General features: G+C 43.5%; 8 protein-coding genes across 8 annotated transcripts; 2 read left to right on the plus strand and 6 right to left on the minus strand. All coding sequences in view use genetic code 12, as the record gives it.

Annotated features, from left to right (window-relative positions):
- Window positions 1–2,869: 2,869 nt before the first annotated feature.
- On the plus strand, window positions 2,870–4,537 carry KIN3 (serine/threonine protein kinase; the record flags this gene model as incomplete). The annotated part of the gene is made up of 1 exon (XM_002615168.2): window positions 2,870–4,537. One exon carries the CDS (start codon window positions 2,870–2,872, stop codon window positions 4,535–4,537), a length of 1,668 nt encoding a protein of 555 aa, XP_002615214.2.
- A 62-nt stretch (window positions 4,538–4,599) lies between these two features.
- On the minus strand, window positions 4,600–5,517 carry ADE1 (phosphoribosylaminoimidazolesuccinocarboxamide synthase; the record flags this gene model as incomplete). The annotated part of the gene is made up of 1 exon (XM_002615167.2): window positions 4,600–5,517. One exon carries the CDS (start codon window positions 5,515–5,517, stop codon window positions 4,600–4,602), a length of 918 nt encoding a protein of 305 aa, XP_002615213.1.
- A 739-nt stretch (window positions 5,518–6,256) lies between these two features.
- On the plus strand, window positions 6,257–6,856 carry MET14 (adenylyl-sulfate kinase; the record flags this gene model as incomplete). The annotated part of the gene is made up of 1 exon (XM_002615166.2): window positions 6,257–6,856. One exon carries the CDS (start codon window positions 6,257–6,259, stop codon window positions 6,854–6,856), a length of 600 nt encoding a protein of 199 aa, XP_002615212.1.
- Window positions 6,857–6,909: 53 nt separating this feature from the next.
- On the minus strand, window positions 6,910–7,590 carry VPS2 (ESCRT-III subunit protein; the record flags this gene model as incomplete). The annotated part of the gene is made up of 1 exon (XM_002615165.2): window positions 6,910–7,590. One exon carries the CDS (start codon window positions 7,588–7,590, stop codon window positions 6,910–6,912), a length of 681 nt encoding a protein of 226 aa, XP_002615211.1.
- Window positions 7,591–8,113: 523 nt separating this feature from the next.
- On the minus strand, window positions 8,114–10,042 carry FET33 (putative oxidoreductase; the record flags this gene model as incomplete). Its single annotated transcript, XM_002615164.2, has 1 exon — window positions 8,114–10,042. One exon carries the CDS (start codon window positions 10,040–10,042, stop codon window positions 8,114–8,116), a length of 1,929 nt encoding a protein of 642 aa, XP_002615210.2.
- A 184-nt stretch (window positions 10,043–10,226) lies between these two features.
- FOB63_004028 (uncharacterized protein) lies at window positions 10,227–16,739 on the minus strand (the record flags this gene model as incomplete). The annotated part of the gene is made up of 1 exon (XM_002615160.2): window positions 10,227–16,739. One exon carries the CDS (start codon window positions 16,737–16,739, stop codon window positions 10,227–10,229), a length of 6,513 nt encoding a protein of 2,170 aa, XP_002615206.2.
- Window positions 16,740–16,873: 134 nt separating this feature from the next.
- On the minus strand, window positions 16,874–18,127 carry FOB63_004029 (uncharacterized protein; the record flags this gene model as incomplete). The annotated part of the gene is made up of 1 exon (XM_002615159.2): window positions 16,874–18,127. One exon carries the CDS (start codon window positions 18,125–18,127, stop codon window positions 16,874–16,876), a length of 1,254 nt encoding a protein of 417 aa, XP_002615205.2.
- Window positions 18,128–18,285: 158 nt separating this feature from the next.
- On the minus strand, window positions 18,286–20,133 carry FOB63_004030 (Myb-like DNA-binding domain family protein; the record flags this gene model as incomplete). Its single annotated transcript, XM_002615158.2, has 1 exon — window positions 18,286–20,133. The coding sequence occupies one exon, from the start codon at window positions 20,131–20,133 to the stop codon at window positions 18,286–18,288; it is 1,848 nt and encodes a 615-aa protein (XP_002615204.2).
- Between the last annotated feature and the right edge of the window lie 12 nt (window positions 20,134–20,145).

Raw genomic sequence — 20,145 nt, forward strand, 5'->3', positions numbered from 1 at the left:
ATGATTTTTTCTCTCCTGCGTTATTTCGATTATCAGTTATGCTTGTGATTCTTAAGAGCATGTTCTTAAGTATGTGATCAGATCCAATACAGTCCCTTCGCCGTAAATATCTGTGGCATCTCTGATCCACCCATGCACCAACCACCCAGCAGATATTTTCTTCAGCGCACATTTTAATTTTTAATATTTGATTAGTGCTTATTATTTTTATTTTTTTTTTTTCTTCCTCTAATCTTTCGAAAATTAACAATAGGAGATCAGCAAAGCTAAGATAGTAAATACTTTGAAACCAAAGAGTAATAGGATTTAGCGAAATCGTGTTGCAGAATTTTAAATTTACCTCTCGCATTTATTACGCAAAATTTCTCCTCGAATGCTTGATGATGTCATAATATTTTTCCCAAAAATATTTTGGCTGTTCTCCATGAGAACTGCAATTTCCGTCCGTTTGACTTCCAACAAGATGGTTTTGGAAATTTAGGATCGTAAATTTGATACCTTTTTATTGAATAGTACTCCATTGTTATATCTTCCTTCTTCCAAGCATGAAATGAGAACACTGCGAATTACTCATTAATAATGCTAGCCAATGAGCTACATATGAAAACATTAGGGAAAAATATCTGTTGCTCTCCCTAAACTAGAATGAGAATGGTTAAACACCCCTTTCATGATTACTCTCTACTCAAAGGTTCATTAGACGCTATATTAGCCTTATTAGGTTTCTCTGAATAGGGCCAAATCCTAAAGAGTGACTTCTAACACGAAAACTCTATTATAGAAGCTAGAAACCACAGCACCTTCTGTTTAGCTCTTCGACCTTTTAATGTTGGCCGAACAAATTCTGCCTTTTTGTTACAATGAGATTTTCTTCTCCTCCTGTCGAATAAAACTTTAATCATGGTTACAAGGCTACTTCTTTGATATGCCACATAAGGTGAAGACATGCTTAGAAAATCCATCAATTTGCTAATATATTTTCCTAAAGCCTGTTTCATTCCCAAACTCTGGAATCCTGAGATCCTCCAAAATAAATGAGCTCGAATGTGTTGCAGAAGAAAATCAGCTTGGATGATAATAGTTCTGATTCTGATCCTGGTAGCATCTTTAGCTTGTCTGACTTTAGATCAGCTTTTAATTTGAAAGATGAATAAAACCTTTAAATGTAGTTGTGGAAATTGTTATGTGAGTACCTTAGCTATCAATGTTGAACTCATTTCAATACACAAAGGTACTCTTGAGCTGGATCTGGCCGCCTCGAAAATTTACAATGGCTTTGCGTTCATCTTCACCTCTTCATTGCCTTAGCAGGTTGGTTTCATCAACTAAATTACCATGGACATATCAATATCCTTCGGTCTAAACATTCTCTTACTGTATACTTTCCAATAGTCTAGTCGAATACTAACCAATTTCAAAATGAACAGTTGGCAAGGAATGGCTGAATGAGTGAGAAAACAACCATCCATGTCTGTCTGCTATTCTGCCACACCTAAGAAGAAATGGATGAACAACGTAGAAAAGGCAAGGGTTAGGCTTTTCAAAGAGGCCATTCTATTTTGTAAAACTATCAACTTGAAGTTTGATTTGTCTCAGTAGAAAGCATTATGGTGGACTGCATAATTTAGGATTGAAAACTTACCGATTTGTTTCGACGATTCTAACTCAAAATATCAACTTCATTCTCCATGACGACTCCTTGAAAACCAGTACCTCCATTATTTGCCTGACAACTCTCGAATACTCTTCTTGTCTTTCAGCGCAATTTATCTTGTAGGTTAATAGTAAAAGTATCAAGTTTTAAGCTTTATGTTTTTCGTGCTGGCTCCGTTGTGGAATCACCGGGAGTTTAGTAAAATTTAAGGTTCCTGACAACTCTTTATCATGTGTATCACTAGTTTAGGTGACAGTATTTACGACGATTTGATTCCGTTGAACCAAGGGGAGACTAAACATGGGCTGAATTCTTTGTGGCATAATAAAAATGAGTTATGCACCCCTTACTTTTCCTCGCATGGAACATGTAGGTACTCTGCAGGTATCATAAATCACCATATTAGAATCCCACTTGCTATCACCGAGAATGGAGGTATCTGTTTGTCAAGCTATCGTTGTCTTGAATTAAGCTGTTGGGAATATCAGTGATGATTCTTGCAAGCTACGAGCAATATTGCATGCATTCGACTACCTAATGGCGCAAATGAAGCTAAGTATTAAAGTTGCCTCCAATAGATATGAACTTGTATATTGCTCTCTTCATAGCTAGACGTGCCTCAAATACACAAAGAAGTTGGAAATTGTGGGAAAATGTTAATCCAAAACCACCATCTACATGTACTGAATGTGTAATAGTTTTATTTCCGTGAGCAGAAGCAGATTGCAGTGGATACCAGACTGCAATGCAGGACCTCTGAGTTATAGTCTGTTTTCGGTTGTTTTTTTTCTCATGTTTTTAGACATTGAATTTTTAACATCGGAACTTCTACTTTGTTACCACTCAGAGATTGCTCATGTTGTATGAATACTCGATTGCGCGCATTGGATCAGACAAATTTCCAGAGTTTGTGAGAAAAACCTCACGCGAGACAAAATGCCCACACAAATATGCAAAAGGAGAAATCAAGTATTTATATCAAGTGAAACCTCCAAGTCATTAATAAAATACTCTGCGAGTCCCTGAATATGTAGCCATCTAACAAGACACATGTACCTATATGCAGAAGAAGCAACTGTCAATTGCCGCATTCGGTCAATTTCAAAATACTCACCCAAATACAAGCACCGTAAGTCTGGAAAATGCAAACTACATCGTCACACGTGAAGCCAATCGCAGGAAAGGCTTGCTGCATTAGAGTCACTCTGCTCCAAGATGGGCTCCATTGAAGACGAATATGAGCCATTAGAAGTGATTGGAAAAGGATCGTTTGGTACGGTCCGCAAAGTCCGCCAGAAAGATAATGGAAACATACTTGTTAGGAAAGAAATAGAGTACACGTCCATGAATAATCAAGAAAAGAACCACATCATTTCGGAATTGCGAATCCTTCGAGAACTTGATCATCCGAACATCGTGAGGTATCTCCGACATGATCACTTACCAGGGAAAAAGGCCATTCATATTTACCAAGAGTACTGTGACGGAGGCGATTTGGGGAAGGTCATCCAAACATTCAAGAAAAACAAAGAGTCAGTACCCGAAGAGTTTATATGGGAAGTGATGGTTCAAATGTTACTTGCCCTCCACCGATGTCATTACGGAATCAACGCTAAAAAGGTGAATTTATTCACTGGCAGACCGACAGGACCCGAACCAAAAGTGAATTCAGAAACAGTCATCATCCACAGAGATATCAAACCAGATAACATTTTCCTCCTAGACTCTGGGAAAACCGCCAAATTGGGGGACTTTGGTCTAGCCAAAATGTTGACGTCCCAAAATGAATTCGCAAAGACATACGTGGGAACCCCTTATTACATGTCCCCAGAAGTTTTGATGGACAACCCATATTCTCCTGTTTGTGACATATGGTCTCTTGGATGTGTCTTATACGAACTATGCACTTTACATCCGCCGTTCCAAGCATCTACTCATTTACAACTCCAGGCGAGGATAAAAACCGGTGAGATCCCTGAAATTTCAAGCGCATACTCGCAACAGCTTCGGAGCATAATTTATGACAGTATAACTGTCGATCCCGCAGACAGACCAAGCTGCTACGACTTGCTTGAAAACCTTTCGATCAAAATGTTCAGAAAGGAGATGGATCTAAAGAATGCTAACTCAACATTGAACGAATTCCAAAAACAATTATTGATAAAAAACGAAGAGCTCAAAAAAAGAGAAATGGCACTAAGAGCACTCGAGTCCAAGGTTCAAACCCAGCGGGATGAGCTAGAAGAGGAATATGACAAGTTGCAAATGGAATGTGCTCGACAAAAGAAAAGCCTAGAAAATGAGCTTCTTGATGAGTTTGAGATGCGCAAGAGGCAAATGGACCAAGAGGCCAAGGAAATGCGTCTCAATTACCAAAGGGAGTTCAAGCATGTTGTCGAGCAAGAAGTACAACAGCGGCTTTCAGAAATCATACAAAGACGGGGCACTTTGGACGGAGCAGAAGAACTAATAAGAAAAAACTCGCAAAACTCAGACACCTCGTCATCAGCATCACTGGAGAGATACCGCACTAATATGAAACCCAAGGGTCCCAGAGAGCTTGTCGAAGAGAAATTAACCTTCCAGCCTCAGAACTTGTATCAACCACATACATACCAACAGCATTCACCACAACAGGTACTTCAACATACCACTCAGCAGCAACAACAGCAGTTGAAGCCGCAAAACCGATTACCGTTGAAGACAAAAAACAACGAGTGGGAAATGGCCCACCCCAAATTGCCTCCGTCAAGACCAGTGGGGCCACAAACCACAAGTAGTTACAAAAAACGCATCACTGACGAATTCGAAAGATTGAATTTGCAGAAAAGAAACATTCCTGAATTTGAAGAACGCTACTTACGCCAGAATAATCGTCACTGAACTTATGCCACTTGAACGAACTCCAGCTACGTTATGTATTAAATGTCATGCACTATTATATTCTATTCGGTCCATTTCTGTCCGGTCAAAGCCTCAAAAGCTTCCACATACTTGTTCTTGGTCTGGACCACGATGGACTCGTCCATTGCGACCCCGTCCTTCCCGTTCAAGTTGTTGGAAGTCAACCAGTCCCTCAAGAACTGCTTGTCGTAGGAATCCTGACCTCTTCCCACCTCATAAGTGGATGCGTTCCAGAATCTAGAAGAGTCGGGAGTCAAAACTTCATCCACCAAGACAACGTTGTCATTGGCATCCAAACCAAACTCGAACTTTGTGTCTGCAATGATGATGCCTCTAGTTTTAGCGTATTCCTTAGCCTTCGAGTACAATCTGATTGCAATGGCTGCAACCTTGTCACACAACTCTTTGCCGACAATTTCAGCAGCTTGCTCGGGCGAAATGTTTTCATCGTGTTCACCCTGCTCGGCTTTGGTTGATGGCGTGAAAATAGGTGTAGCAAATTCCTCAGATTCTTGCAAGTTTTGCTGCTCGACCTTCATGCCATGGACAGTGTTAGATTTTTTGTACTCTTTCCAAGCAGAGCCCGTGATGTATCCTCTGACAATGACCTCCAAAGGAATCAACTTCATCTTCTTCACTAATAGAGATCTGCCTTCCAATTGCTCCTTGTACTTGGGTTGAGACAATTCAGCAGGCAAATGGCTGAAAAGATCCTCCTCAGGCTTCAACAACAAGTGATTGGGCACCTCCGAGGACAAAAAGTCAAACCAAAACTCCGACAACTTGGTAAGAATCTTTCCTTTGCCGGGGATTCCGTTGGACATGATAACATCGTACGCGGAAATACGGTCTGTGGCCACGAAAAGAAGAGTGTTGGCATCGACTTCGTAAATATCTCTTACTTTTCCTCTCGCAAGGAGAGGCAAGATTCCATCGAGATTGGTAGTGTGGAGAGACATTGTGCTGAAGTTTGAGAGAAGACACTAGTCAGACTATATAGTAATTTAAAGGGTGCGATGTATTAAAGTGACTCGGGCTTGACTCCCCTGGGCCCGTACCTCCCTTACCAGAAATACCCATCAGGCAAAAGACCTAGAAAACACAAATACAGTATAACTATATCGTTTTGGAAAAACATTGTGTAAGGATGAGGCCTGAAAAAGTAAAACACAAATGGTGGAAAAAATACTCTACAATGTGGGGTTCCAATCATTCACCAATAGATTCCTGCGAATTGATAATGCAGCTTGCACATTTGCTGAAAAGTAACATTCAGGCCCTAAACTACCTAGAATCTTACTGTAGATATTGTAGAATGGATCCGTCGTACCAGAGAGGTTCTAATCTTTCTTTTTCAAAAAAAAAGAATGAAAAAAACTTGACATTTTCACAATCTTCTCATTGTCAAACATTTCCAAATGTCTCATACTACTTATACCATAAGCTCTATTGAGAGCAAATAATATCGAGATACAAACCAAAGGAACAAAGAAATAACCACAACAAAAGCCTTTTGCACCAAGCTAGAGACCGTTGGGCCTTCTGATGTATCTGGGGACTTAGTCCTGCATATATCGTATCGGACAGGATGCGATAAAGACCGCTTGTGCCAAGGTCACGTGCTATTGTTCTATTCTCTTTTCCAAGTTATTTGCAGTTGCTGGATTCGTCACCTTCAATTTCTTCCAAAAGCTCAGTATGGCTACTAATATCACCTGGCACGACAACTTATCGCACACAGAGCGTTCGGAGCTCAGAAAACAAAAAGGTGTCACTGTCTGGTTGACCGGATTATCTGCCAGCGGGAAATCCACCATTGCTTGTGCTATTGAACAGGCGTTATTGCAAAGAGGCTTGAACTCGTACAGATTGGACGGCGACAACATCCGCTTTGGGTTGAACAAGGATTTGGGTTTCTCCGAAAGTGACCGTAATGAGAACATCAGAAGAATCAGCGAGGTGGCTAAATTATTCACCGACTCGTGCTGCGTCACCTTAACTTCTTTCATCAGCCCTTACATCAAGGACAGACAGGTGGCCAGAGAATTGCACGAAAGCAACAACCTTCCCTTTGTGGAGGTCTACGTCGACGTTCCTGTGGACGTGGCCGAAAAGAGAGACCCCAAGGGCTTGTATAAAAAGGCCAGAGAAGGCATCATCAAGGAATTCACCGGCATTTCTGCCCCATACGAGGCTCCAGAAAAGCCCGAGATCCACTTGAAGAACTATGATGGCCAGAGTATCGAGCAAAGTGCCCAAGTCATCATTGACTATTTGGTAGAGAAGAAGTACATCTAGACCGTTAAATAGAAGTACATTTAGACACACTTGCCCAATCTTTTTCAATGTAGCTACTTCTTCAAGCTGTCCAAACGAGCCTGCAAATCGTCCTCGTCAAAACCACCGCCCACTGCCTCCGCTACTCGGCCACTGGGGTTTTCTTGCGCACTAATGTGGTTGGGCGTGTCTTTCAAGCTTGTGTTGAGATCAACTCCAATCTCATCCAACACCTTTGTCAACACCTCGTCCGCCTGCTCGTCCTCATCTAAGCCATCTTCGTCGAGCGCCATGGCGTCGTCAATAGCGTCGTCCATGAACTCCTGTTTCTGGTCCATGAGATCGTTTTCTTTGGCAAACTCCTGCGCAATCCGCGACAACTGCGGCAAGTTCATCAGACGATTCATGCCCAGCAAAAGGCGTGTAGCGTCTTTCATCAGCGACGCCATCTGGGCATTACTCCGTACAGACTGGATTCTCAACAGAATCGCTTGCAACTGAGCCTTCATCTGGTTGAACTTAACAATGTAGCCTTTCGTTCGGATCAAGTCTTTCGCCTGGATCTTGGCGCTGGCGATCTGGCCCTGCTTGGCGGATTTCTTGATTTCCAGCATCAACTTCTTCTCTTGGGCTTGTAGCTTGGTGGTTTCTCTGGCCAATTCGCGCTGTGTCTTTTCAAGCGCCCGCTGGTTCTTTCGAAGCCGCTCCTGAGGCGTGAGTTTTTTCCCAAATGCCCATTCGAAAAGCAGAGTCATTGTATTTTTGCTGATGAACTAGAATTGATAGACCCCTTCTTTTCGATAAGACGCAGGCGTGTGCATACCAGAAGGCGAGGGCAGGATTATGTTCAGTTGCAGGCTTACTTTTATCTGTTGCGAATTCAGGTCTTCAGTCCATATGGAAGTTTGGTTCAAACGGTACCAACAAGATTTTTGTTTATAGATTGTCTTTTGTTCATGCGAACACATTTCCTTGTGTTTGAGAACTTGCATTACCTGGATTTTTGGGCGCACTACATCCTCAGAAAAATATCTGGAGTGGAGAATATGTGTTTTGCTTGAACAAATAGTGTGATCCTTTATCTCTGCATTATTCGTGTAATCATTAAAGCCTGATCGATTGATATAGTCTACGGAACTCAAATCAGACTGCTAGTCTATAAGGACGGCATACATTGGACGCTAAACTTACTGCTAAACAATGATTATGCATTCCATATAAATACTCAAACTTTTTGATGTTTCTCGAAAAGCAAAATGGCACGAACGTAAAGTAATGCTAAGTAGTAGAGGCTAGGTGCTCCTCATCAGTCGCCCCATTATTTGGAATCAATCTGGCCGAAGATTCTCCTCCGTCATATTCTTGTAGAATCTTATGGAGCTTGGCAGCCACCTGCTCTGCATTATCGGTGTTTATGTCTTCCACTCCGTATTCGTAAATGGAGTAGAGGCCAAAAATGGCTGCAAGGGCACATGCAACAAAAGCAATATAGCCTTTTGTGGTAAAGCCTTCAGGCAAAGGCTTCTTCTGAACATTTTGGCCGCTGAGGTCAAGCCAATCAGCCTCAGATGGACCCCTGTGACCAGCAGCATTGCCTTCGGTGGGAATCTGGAAGTAGTTACACGCTTCGAGATGAGACACATCGGTACTGTTCTGCTTCTTTTGGATTTCATGCGGCGCTTCAACCAAAGTGATAGCCAAGCCTTGTTCTAGATGCCAGTCCACATGGCAATGGAAAAACCACACGCCGGGGTTCTCTGCCTTGAAACGAATGACAAGGAAACCATTCGGATTCACGCTGACCGTATCTCTCACCATTGGATGAGACGGATACTTTGTGTGCTCGGGGTTTTCCGGGTCAAACATTTCTGGATCGTCTTCGTCGTCTGATCCCTTGGAACGCAGAATCACTTGGAAGACATGCCCATGTAGGTGAAAAGGATGCTCACCAGGGTCCATATTATTGATCACAATTTCAATAACTTCGCCGTACTGCAAAACAAACGTGTTGGTGTTTGATCCGTAAATTGTCGGGTTTGAAGCAAGGTCTCCGCTCGACAATACCGTATATAGAGCAGGAACTTTAGGAGGAGTATAAGTGATGCCGTTGAAAAATGCATAATTGACTCCGTCTGCCAAGTTGTCCATTGTAAAGTTGAGAACAATCTGGTAATCAGGGTCATCCAACAATACCTGCTTATCCAAAGGACGCAAGTCGAAATCATCAATGGGATGCAATGAATTCACAAGCTTTTCAAATTCTCGCGGGCCGCTCTTTAATGTTTCAGGCCTGGGCTCTTTCCCTGAGCCTGGGTAGCGTAAGTAGTTTGTTGAAATCACCTGGAGTTCCTGGGGCAAAAAATCTAGCATTGTCTCGTCCAATATGCTAACAAACCTGAAGTATTTTTGCTCTGGGTTCTTTTTAGTCTTCAACAAAACACCGTATCTTTGCGCAACAGAAATATGCAAAGAGTCCACCTCTCTTGGTTCAACATATACTCCGTCGATTTCCACAATGGTGAATGTGTGGTCTTCAATGTACAAGTATTGGTTCACAAACATTCCCATATTCACCACACGCAAGTAATATGTGGTATCGGGCTCGATCTCCCATGTCACATTGCGAGTTTCATTGAAGAGAGCATTTTGTGGGATCGGCTCGGCGCCTGTCGGATTGTAGCGGGATAGCATTTTCTTGATGATGTTCTTGCTCTCCTCGTGGTAGTAGTCCGTCACACTCAACGGCAAATCAACGTCAAAGTCAAAAGGATAATCATCCTTCTTCTTTTCCTCAATGATGAATATGCCTCGAAGCCCATCGCTATATTGAGAGCCCAGGTGCGAATGATACCAGTATGTCCCTGTCTGCTTCACAACAAAGTCGTATACAAAAGAGTGTCCTGGAGGAATAGGGCACTGGGTGACGTATTCGGGTCCATCCATGTGGTTTTCGGATTTCATGAACAAGCCATGGAAGTGGAGCGATGCGTTCCTGTCGTCCATCATATTGTTGAAACGAATAATAACACGGTCGTCCAAGGCCACTCGAACCACTGGAAGCGGCCACTCGCCGTTTATTCCAATCATATTCCGCTCATGAGTGCCGTCTGGATTTGCCCTCACCAAAGTTGCGTTGAAAACAAACTCGTGTGTTTTCGCAAGAACTTGGACGAGCCAAAGGGAAAAGAGCAAAGAGAACTTTAGCATACCATGCAAAAATCGGAGGGTTAAAGCTTTGCAAAAGTCTAGTTTGTACTCTTTTTGTCAAAGCCAAGACTTGTGGAATCCAGACCCAGACATCCCAGATCACGGCTGATCCAGTTTGTATCTTACATTTTTTTACACTGTTTGTTGGCATATATTTCTATATTTGGTGGTTCTTCCATTTATCCTAGGAGAAGGTTTTTAATGCAATCCCGTCTTCCTCGGGATCAAGGGTGGAGCTTGCATTCTGTTTGAATTTCACCAAAGCTTCAGCCGCACGCTTGTGCTCTTCGCTAAGATGTTCATTGACCACCGCTTTGAAGGCGTTGGGATCGCTGTTAAGCAATGCAAAAACTTTGTCGTGTAAATATTGTCTATCGATGCTGCCCAGCTCATCGAACTTGACAATAAGAGGCAAAAGGACAGCGTACATCGAGATTCTCTTTTCTACCGTATCCACAGCAGCAGACTGCGAAACCAAAAACACAATTTCTAATGCTAGTTTCTGATCAATTTTAGGTTCCTCTTCCAAAAGCAAGTCCTTCAAAAGAATTTTCACTATGCTTCTGATTATTCGGGTTGAGCCAGATGCTGAGGGCAGCAAGTTTTTGATCAAAGACTTGATTGAGTGTATGGCTGTGGGTGCAGTCTCTGGATTTGCTACTGACAGAACCAAAGATGCAGAAAACAAGTCGACTTCTTCCGTATCCAACTCAACGCTACCAGAAGTGAGGAGAATCATCATTGTGATGATATGGTTGACTTTTGAATCACCTGGTTGAAAGTTCCCACTTTGTCTTAACACATTATAAAACAGCACAGGCAACTTCAGCCCTGATAAGGCGAAAGAGTCACTTATGACGATCTTTAAAAATGGAAGAATCATTCCAACTAAAATGTCGTCTCCATGCTCGTAAAATTTGGCAAAAATGTACAATAGACACGAAAACAACGCTTCCTTTTCTGTATGGTCTTTAAATGCCTCGACCATAGAAACGGAAACCGACAACAGCTTCTTTAATAAAATAAAATTCGAGGGACTCTTGTACTGTGAGAGTTCAGATTGTTGTTGCGCTTCCTCGACATTGAAATCTTGGTTCAAGAAAGGGAATGCTTCGAACAATGGTAGCATAGCAACTCTCATTAATTCAAGTAACTTTGATTTTTCATTTTCCTGCAATGTGTCATTTATAGAGAGAAATGAAGTGAACAATGTCTTCACCACATCCAAAACCTCGCATTTCACCGACGTATCTTCCTCCATGAGGACTAGGCGATCCAATAAATCAATCACCTCGCCGAAGATCTCGTCATCGAAAAGCGCATTAACAAGCTCTCTAACTTGAAGCAACCTGTTAACCGAAGGTAGTACTTGAGACACGCTTTGGTTCTTGATGAGTGACTCAGCACATTGGCAAAATAAGACAAAAAAGAAATCAGCTTCCTCTTCTTTCAAGAAGTCCGACATTGTCGAATGGTTTTTCTCCAATTCCAAACTTAAGACTCCCACAAAGTTTAGCCAATATGTAGAGTATAGTTTAATTTCCTTTAAGTTAGGTTGACTGTACTTTATAGTTGATAAGTCTTTAAGGGCCAAGATCCACAACGACGAAAGGAGTGTTGAATACTTGTCAAGAATCTGCTGAAATTCGGGTTCAGGCTCTGTTTCCAGTTCCTCTAAATTGATTTTGAGCACAGCCCAACAATTCAAGATCGCTAATTGTACAGCTTTTCTTCCGTATTCTGCCATGTCCTCCAACGAAACAAACTTGAGGAACTTGTGCGACGCAATCTCTTCCAATAAAAATGCTAAGGTATTGAGGATTCTTTGCTTTGAGTAAAACTTGATTCTTGGAAGATTTACGAACTTCGAAGAGACATTGATAGCGTTAACCATGACGGTAGAATCACTATCAGAACCAAAGCATGGAATCAATGCACTGATTATTTGCGCTTGCTGCTGTTCCAAAATAGAAGACCCAGGATAGAGTGGATCCTCCATACTTCCAAAGAGGGTTAAGGCTTTGTCGAGCAACTCCACACCCTTAAGTTTAACTAATAAAATTGGAGACGCAGTGCCAACAAATGACATGCGGACAATTTCTTGAATTTTCGAAAGTAAAGATTGCATAAGAGGTGGATTTTTTTCAGCTGCAGTCATGATTTTGATCAACATATCATAAACGAAAATCTTAAATTCCCAGTTGATAAGCTCATTCTTCTCTTCAACGTTCGAGTCTTCGTTAACGATATTCTGGATTTCTTCATCTTGAAAATCAACAGTTTTTTCTGATGCCTTTTTTCTCTTTTGCAGGGCAGGTAAAAGTTTATGCTGATAGTTAGCAGCTAGGAATGCACCCACTAGCTTCTTCCTGGAAACTTTGAATAAGGCTGCAAGCTGAGTGAACCAAGGGATGTCATTCTCTGTATCAATCCAGAAAGAGATAAGAGATTTTAAAGACGGACATGGTCGCAATTCCATAGAGACCCACGCAATGCTCAAAGATTGCTTATCCAATGTTGGAAGGCCAAGTTTTGTCATTTCAACAATGCATGAGTATGCTTCATCATACAAAACTTGACTTGTAGTGAAAGGGAAAACAGCGGAATAATCCACCGAGGTAGGGCAAAACAATCCAACCCCAGTCTTCATGTTTGTTGTAATCAACCGTTCACACAAGTTAGAAAACCACTGCGGAAAATTGGGCATGAAACTGGAATCGAAAATAATCATTTCTTGCAGAAATCCGAGGAGATTTTGTAAAGAAGAGATATAATCGGACATATTCGAGCATCCTATTCCATAAGAAATGGAGACGACTAGATGTTTCAATTTCTGCTTCAAAAGGACAGTAGATTCCCGTAAGTTAGGACCCAAAGACGTGATACAAAGCTTCAACAAATACGTGATCTTTTCCATCACGTTTAAAGTCGCCAACAAATTGGGTGCCACACTGTTGGATAAACTCAACTCAGAGGCGGTGCTCAAAAGTTTACTGTGCATCATATCAATAAACTCTTTGGATAAAGAATGGTTTCCAATTGCATTCTCCATAACATTGCAGGCCGCACTAATGGAATAGTATGATATGACTGGATGAGGATCAATGATCAACTGTGAAATAACATTATAAGTATCAGAGACACCCACTTGGCTGTATTGACAAATTTTTGACAAGCACAATATTACCTTTCCTCTTTTTAATGGATCCGTGTCTCCCACGATCTCATTTACGTAACGCGACACAAGCTCTTCACTTTTTTGCTTGGAAAGGAGGGCAGACGCCAATCCAATAGCATCTGCACAGATGGACACTAAAGAATGCATGGGAGTTTGAACATGCTCAAGGGTTTGAATAATAGTGTTAACTAACTGCTCATCAAGTGGCAGTTTTGATTGCACCAAGTTTTGCACAAGACCATGCAAGGCAACGCTGATATTCACCTGTAATGCTCTCTTCCTCAATGGATCCACCGTTTTGGCCGCGAGCACAGTCCTCAATTGTTCCAACAAGGAAAACTGGATCTTGAAGCTCAAATTAGGAAAAACACGTTGGAAAACCTCAATTGATAAGTCCACTAGCGAAGTGATCAAATTTGTAGGATACTTATTTTGAGAGGAGTAATCTTGCTGCAAAAATACAGCTGGATCGTAATTGACATTGTGACAGGCGGGCAGATGGACGCCATTCTCAAAAATATCAAGCCAGCATACACTAGTTTCATTGCCAGATGATTCGGTTACATCTTCAGATCTAGCGATGGATGGTATCGAGAACAGTTCACAATTGAAAAGAGCCTGTCGCTGCTCATCAACAAACTCACAATTCAAATCATCGACTTTTGAAAAGCAAGAAACAAACTTACTCGTCACACCAAAATTGTAAAAATACTCTTCATCAAGAAGAAGAATGTTCTTGTCCTCATGAGCCGGAATGAAAGGTGCTACTTTGTTCTTACCTCCTTTCAATTTATCCTTTTGAGGATCTGTGGAGGGTAATCTCGAAAATGCTTTGGCGTCAGCAAAAATTTTAAGAAGAAGAACCACCAAACTTGAATTGACGTCGCTTTTCAACGAGCTTGAAAGACGAAGGAAGCCTTGCAAAACCACCTTCTTGTTGTAGAGGATCAAGCTGATCAATTGCTTTTCTATTGTCAACGAGCGGGAATGGCTGAAATTAGAGAAAATGAGATTATTAACCATATTCGGATTATAGTCACTTTCATTGAATTGTTGGGGATTGAACGCAGTGATGCCACCAATCGCTTCGAGATTGCTCTCTAGATAAAGCAAATACTTATGTGCCTTGACCAAAAGGAACTGAAGTTGCTTCGACAAATCAGGTGTCAAGTGGACCGAATTGATGTAGTTCAATAAGCATATGATGCTCAAGCTTCTTAACTTGAGATTGTTGACGATCTCTATCAACAGACCATTTTCTGATGCCATTGTGACGTCCGAGGTAATAAACTGTGAGGTCAAAAGACTTTTCCAGAAAACCAAAAACTGTGACGAGTTCAACTTCACAAACTCAGAGTCAGAATAGTAAGTCACAAGAGCCGTTAATATGATCCAGCATACAGAATTCTGGATACTTTTCCTAGCGACATTGCTGTTATGTTTCAAATTCTGAGTACAGAAACTCAAAATCTTAGCGATGGTCGAATTTTGCAAAACAGTACTGTCTGATTGCTTTATCAACGACAGCAATGCCAAAGAATAACTAAGCAATTTCGTTGAATTCGACGTTGTCATGTTTCTTTCCTTTACGCTCTCTGAAGCTTCTTTGGAGGTCTCGGAGATATTGTACATTTGGTTCACCATTTGAAACGCCGTCAAAGCCAACATGTTAGATTCGGAAAAGTTGATTTGGCCATACCTAAGAAGGGTTTGCAAACTGTAATTTCTGATATACTCGTTCTCATTGGCAAGCAATGAGAAGAGTAAATCACGAATGAAATTACTTCCTTTGCGCGTGATATGGTCCTCTTCTTCTGGTAATGCAAGCTCGTCGTTTGCTTCTTCTCCCTGAGAGTCTTGAATTGAGTCCTCGTCTGAAGACTTTCTGTGGGCAAGGGAACTGAAATCTATACCAAAAGGGAGTAGTAATGCAATAACTTTCAAAAGAAGCCTGGCTTGGTAAGGATTGTGGAAAGGTGTAATCACAGAACTGCTTGGTCCTTTAAGTTTGCTTTTTCTGGACGGTTTGAAGCTGAAAATTCTCGATTGTCTTTTCAGTGCTTTTATGCTGGCGGTGCTGAGGTCTTCCTGAGATCCGAGATCATCTTGGGAGGAAGCGAACTTTTCGACAATGTAAGTGGCCAAGATTTCATGAATAGTAGCACCACCTTCTTTCACGAGGAACTTTACGAAAGTTGACCAATGATCCAAAGTACGTGTCCACTGTTGGTTTTGCAAGTGAGTCGTTGCGCTCAAATCGCTAAACTTGCTTAAAGTGTAATCAAGAATCTTGCAAATATAGGAAGGGAAAAAATCTCCATCTTGCAAACTGGCAAGTTGCACATAGACCACCAAAGTTTCAATACACCCAATCTGCAACAAAAGCAAGTTTGCATTAGAGTTGATGATGCTTTGACTATCGTGATTTGAAATGAGGCCGAACTCCTTTTTAGGTTCAAAGAAGTTATCTGTTTCCAGACTGAGATTGCTTTCCAACAGTCTGTCCCATAAGTTTAAGTTGGGCACAGGATATAAGTCAACCAAGTACTCGATTGGGCTGAATTTGCCTGTTTCAACAAAGCTGAGAAGCACATTTGCTAACAAGTCCACCATTGCGACCCGGACTTCCTTAAACTGTGACTGAAGGCCGAAATGGAATAACTTCTCATGTGTGGCTAAAAGTGAGGTCTGGAACTGGTTCTGCAGCGATAAGATGGCTTCCGGCTTCATTTTTGATCCGGACGTGGATGCAGATATTTCCAAGAGTTGTTGATAGTTTGAAGTAACTTGCAAAGTCAAAACACTTTTCATGGACATGATGTAGTACTCTAAGAGGGCAATGGAAATTTCAGAATGGTCTTCAGCAACTTTGCTTTCTCCATCAGGAACCTCGATACGATGCAGAGTTATGGCTTTAAGCAAGAGCTTGCTCCATTTTGCCTGGAACTTCTCGTCAATGTCCGTTTTCAGAGCCGCTTTAAGCACTGTACTGAGGAGAAAACCAATGTTACAGTCGACACTAGTGTTCTTTTTGAGGATTTTGTACAACTGTGTTGCGGCAAAGTTGACCAACGATGAAAGATGATGGGGGAAGTTTTCAAACACATCAATCAACACTATGGTGGCAGCCTGCCCACTTTCTGACAAGCCTCCATGCTCGTCCACTGTCACGAAAGGTAAAAGGTTGTTTGCAGTGTCGTATATTTTGTTGGGAAGCTTTTTCAAAACACACACCAAGTTTCTCGATAGGAGCTTAATCAAAGCAGAGGAAAACTCGCTGGCTGTTTCTTTGGCCTCAGAAGACGCGGCTTCTTGCGTTTTGTTCTTATTTTTGTCGGCAGTGTCGGGTTCTCCATCACAAAACACCTTGATCAATCTGTTCAACTGGAGAAAGACCACATTATGATCCAACGCCGATTCCCCTGCTGAACCACACAATACCAAATCCAACTCTACCAAGTACTCATACGCATCGAACGTGTTGAACAGCGAAATGAGACTTTCAAATTCCACCGCCATTGCAAAGATAGTGTCGAATTGGACGAGTACTTTTCGTACTCTTAGAATGTGTAGGACGGTTGTGCACGTGACCCAACACACTACTGACTACGTGGTCGCGTTTTGCAAACATTGTGGAGTATTGATATTAGAATCTATGCGAAAAAACTTTTCATCACACTTCGTAGCTTAGTCTTTTTCTTTGACTCTGAGCTTTTGCGCTCTTTAGAAGTGGCCGATCCGCTTGTCAGAACCCGTTTAGAAGCAGGCGTGATGGTACTTTCCGACCCACTTCGTTCATGCTGTGACTCCATATCCCTCTGTATCCTTGAGAGATTATGGATGGACGGTGAATAGGACAAGCTTGGCTTTTTCTCTTCACCTTGAATCGGTACCTTTTGTTTCGACACTTCCGTTGTAGAAGGAGATTTCAAGGCGAGGTTCATTTCGCCCACCTTATGGAGCAAAATATCGGACATGCTATGAAGCTGCTGCATCTTATGTAGCGAATCCGAGCGTGGCATACTTCTTTGTTTCACGGGCACCGGCGGTTCTGTGGCCAACATTTCGTTGATGTCCAAAATAGTTCCTTCTGCCATAGAAAAATCCTGGTATGTGCTGTCACGCTTAATACGGCTGCTTGTGATATTCCCTGTGTTAGCTGCATTCTGCATGTTTGAGATTGTAAGCTGGTGCCTGGCGTTTGCTTCGCGTTCCATTTCCAAGTCATTTTCCGTGAGAGCAATCTTCTCCAAAAGCTCATTATTGAACTGATTGGCAAGAGAAAGTTTCTGCTCAAGAACACGGTCACGAGAGGCCATATCATCATTCAGAATTTCCATCGCCACTAGAGTTTTCTTCAAATCTGCTATGATGTCTTTGTTTTCCTTGTCTCTAGCCGCCAGCTCTGCAGATACGGTTGCAAGTTCTTTGTTCAAGCGAATCACCGTGTGGCTCAATTCGCTGATTTTGGCATCCTTCGCTCGAACCTGCGCCAAGAGTAGATCATTCTGAGACTCCAACTCGCGAAGCTCGTCTTCGAGGGTTTGCTCAAGCTCTTTGCTGGACTCCTGGAACTCGATCAACTCTTGCTCCACCTCCAACATTCGCCGGTATATTTCTTCCGACGACGCCGGCACATGGTCATTGGTAGAAGTTTCCATTGGGAAACAAGGTGTTTCGATGACTTGTTTTGATGCCGCGCGCCTGCGCACAATCTTCAACATAATGTTATGTTGATACTGCATGAGTATAGTATGAACAATCAAAAGCTCTAGCATTCCCGACTTCTGTAATGAGCCAATAAGGTAGCTGAGAAAGCTTTCATATATTCGGAACCGAAGGATAATGGCCATCACCAGTCTGTTGACCGAAATTACATCACGTCTAACTTCACCTGAACAGCACATTGACGTAGATCTGAGCTCAACGATTCGAACTTTATGACACTGCTTGGCTATTCATGTACTTCCACGTAGAAAACACAACAGAGAATGTACGAGCAGAAGACGACACTCTTTGACCATATCTGAGATTCTGGCAAACTGGCTCTTTCTCCAGCTCTCGCCTATCTCCACAAACTATACTCCTGATGTTCAGCCTCGTGCGCACTCACACCCGCCACGGCCGCCACTGTTGCCGTGGCCACGCTCGAAGCCGCAGCCTCGGCTGTAGGCCCCGCAGGCTCCGTCCGCTCAGGCTCATACATGCTAGCCGCAAGCTTCAGAAGCACTGCCGCAAGCGGGAGCGTTTTGCCGTCGCGCACACTGGCCCGCATATGCTCAAACGCTGTACGGAGATCGGCGCCGGACCATGCCGCCTTCTGCTCCTCGCGGCACGCATGCGAAAGGTACTCCCAGTCCACGGCATCCGCATCGGGCCAGCGCGACGCAGCCATGCGGCCCACAAGCCAGGCCTTTGTGCGTGCGTCCATGGACAGCACGCGGGCAAGCAGCTCGCGTCGCACGAGCTTGTTCCACTTGTAGCGGCACTGGATGCGCAGGCGCACGCCGTTCATACGCTCCAGCACCACGGTCCAGTTGATGGGCGTCTCCTTGTGCGCAAGCATATCGGTGACAATGGTGCGAAGCGTGCGCTCTTCTTCGGGCAGCCACTTGTTGGCGGCTCTGTTGCTGCCGCACTTGACGTAGTTGCGCCAGCGGTCACGACAGTCCTCGGGCATGCGGCCCAAGGCCTCGCCCACCTTCTTCCAATTGGTTTTGCACGCACCCGCCACCTTGCGAAGAAGCTCGTCCTCAGCTGGCGTCCACCGCGCACGCACCTCAAAGACATGGTACTGCCGCCGAATGTGCTTGTACACCAGCGCCCGCAGCCGGTACGGGAGAACTTTCGTCACCGACTCCCAGAACAGATCTTTGGTGCGCTCGCTGGCCCATACACGCCGACAAATGTCTGCGCGCGAGAGATTGTGAAGCCGGCAGTAGCCGTCGACAAAGCTCTCGACAATGGCGATTTCTTCGGGCGAGAAGAGCCGCGGGCCGTCGGCACCAGCATCTGCCTGCGCGTTGTACCACGCACACGCCTCGCTGGCCGCCTGTGCCACTAGCCCGTCGAGCGTGGTGCAGTCGTACTTGGCTCGCGCCACAGGCCGTTTGGGCCGCTTGGCTGGAGCAAGCTGTTTGGCCAACTCGCCAGCGCCAAGAATAGCCGCATGCACCAACTGGTCGTGCTCTGTGTCGAGCGACGCGAGCTCGGGGTCGATCCCTTTGTCGTGCAAAAAACGGTCCCACGGGTAGTCAATGTCGATCGGGAGCTCGCCGTCGTGCATGACGTTGCTGTCGTGGATGTTGTTCATGTTGTTCATGTTGTTCATGTTGTTCATGTTGTTGATGTTGTTGATGTCGTGGAGATGCATGATATTGTTGATGTTGTCGCTGTCGTTGATGTTGGCGCCGTTGCCGTTGTCGTTGTCGTTATTGCCATTATTGCCGTTACCCCCATTAGTGCCATTATTGCCGTTAGTTCTGTTGTTTCCATTATTGTTGTTGTTGTCGTTGTTGTTGTTGTCGTTGTTGATGTTGTTGTTCCCGCTGTCGCTATTGCTGTTGTCGTTGCCGTTGTTGCTATTGTCGATGTTGTGGCCGTTGTTGCTGCCACTATCGTTGCCAGCCTCGTGCGCCTTATCGTCGTTCACATTACTGCTGTTGCTGTTCTCATTATCGTGGTCGTTACTATTGTCGTGATGGGCCCCGGCCTTATCGTTCTTGTCTTTATCGCCACTTCGCTTTTCTTGCTCCATGCCACCAACATATTGCATCACTGCGGCCTCCACCGCATCGTTGAGCTGCTGTTCGCGCAAAGCCTTTTCCTCATCTTCTTTGGATGTTCCGAGCTGAAGAAGCGCCTGCGCCCCGCCGATTTCCGGCTGGGCGCCCATTTCCGCTTGATGTTCCATTGGGTTACCCGA

This window comes from Clavispora lusitaniae (assembly GCF_014636115.1).
Source record: "Clavispora lusitaniae strain FDAARGOS_655 chromosome Unknown tig00000187_pilon, whole genome shotgun sequence".
NCBI lineage: Eukaryota > Fungi > Ascomycota > Pichiomycetes > Serinales > Metschnikowiaceae > Clavispora > Clavispora lusitaniae.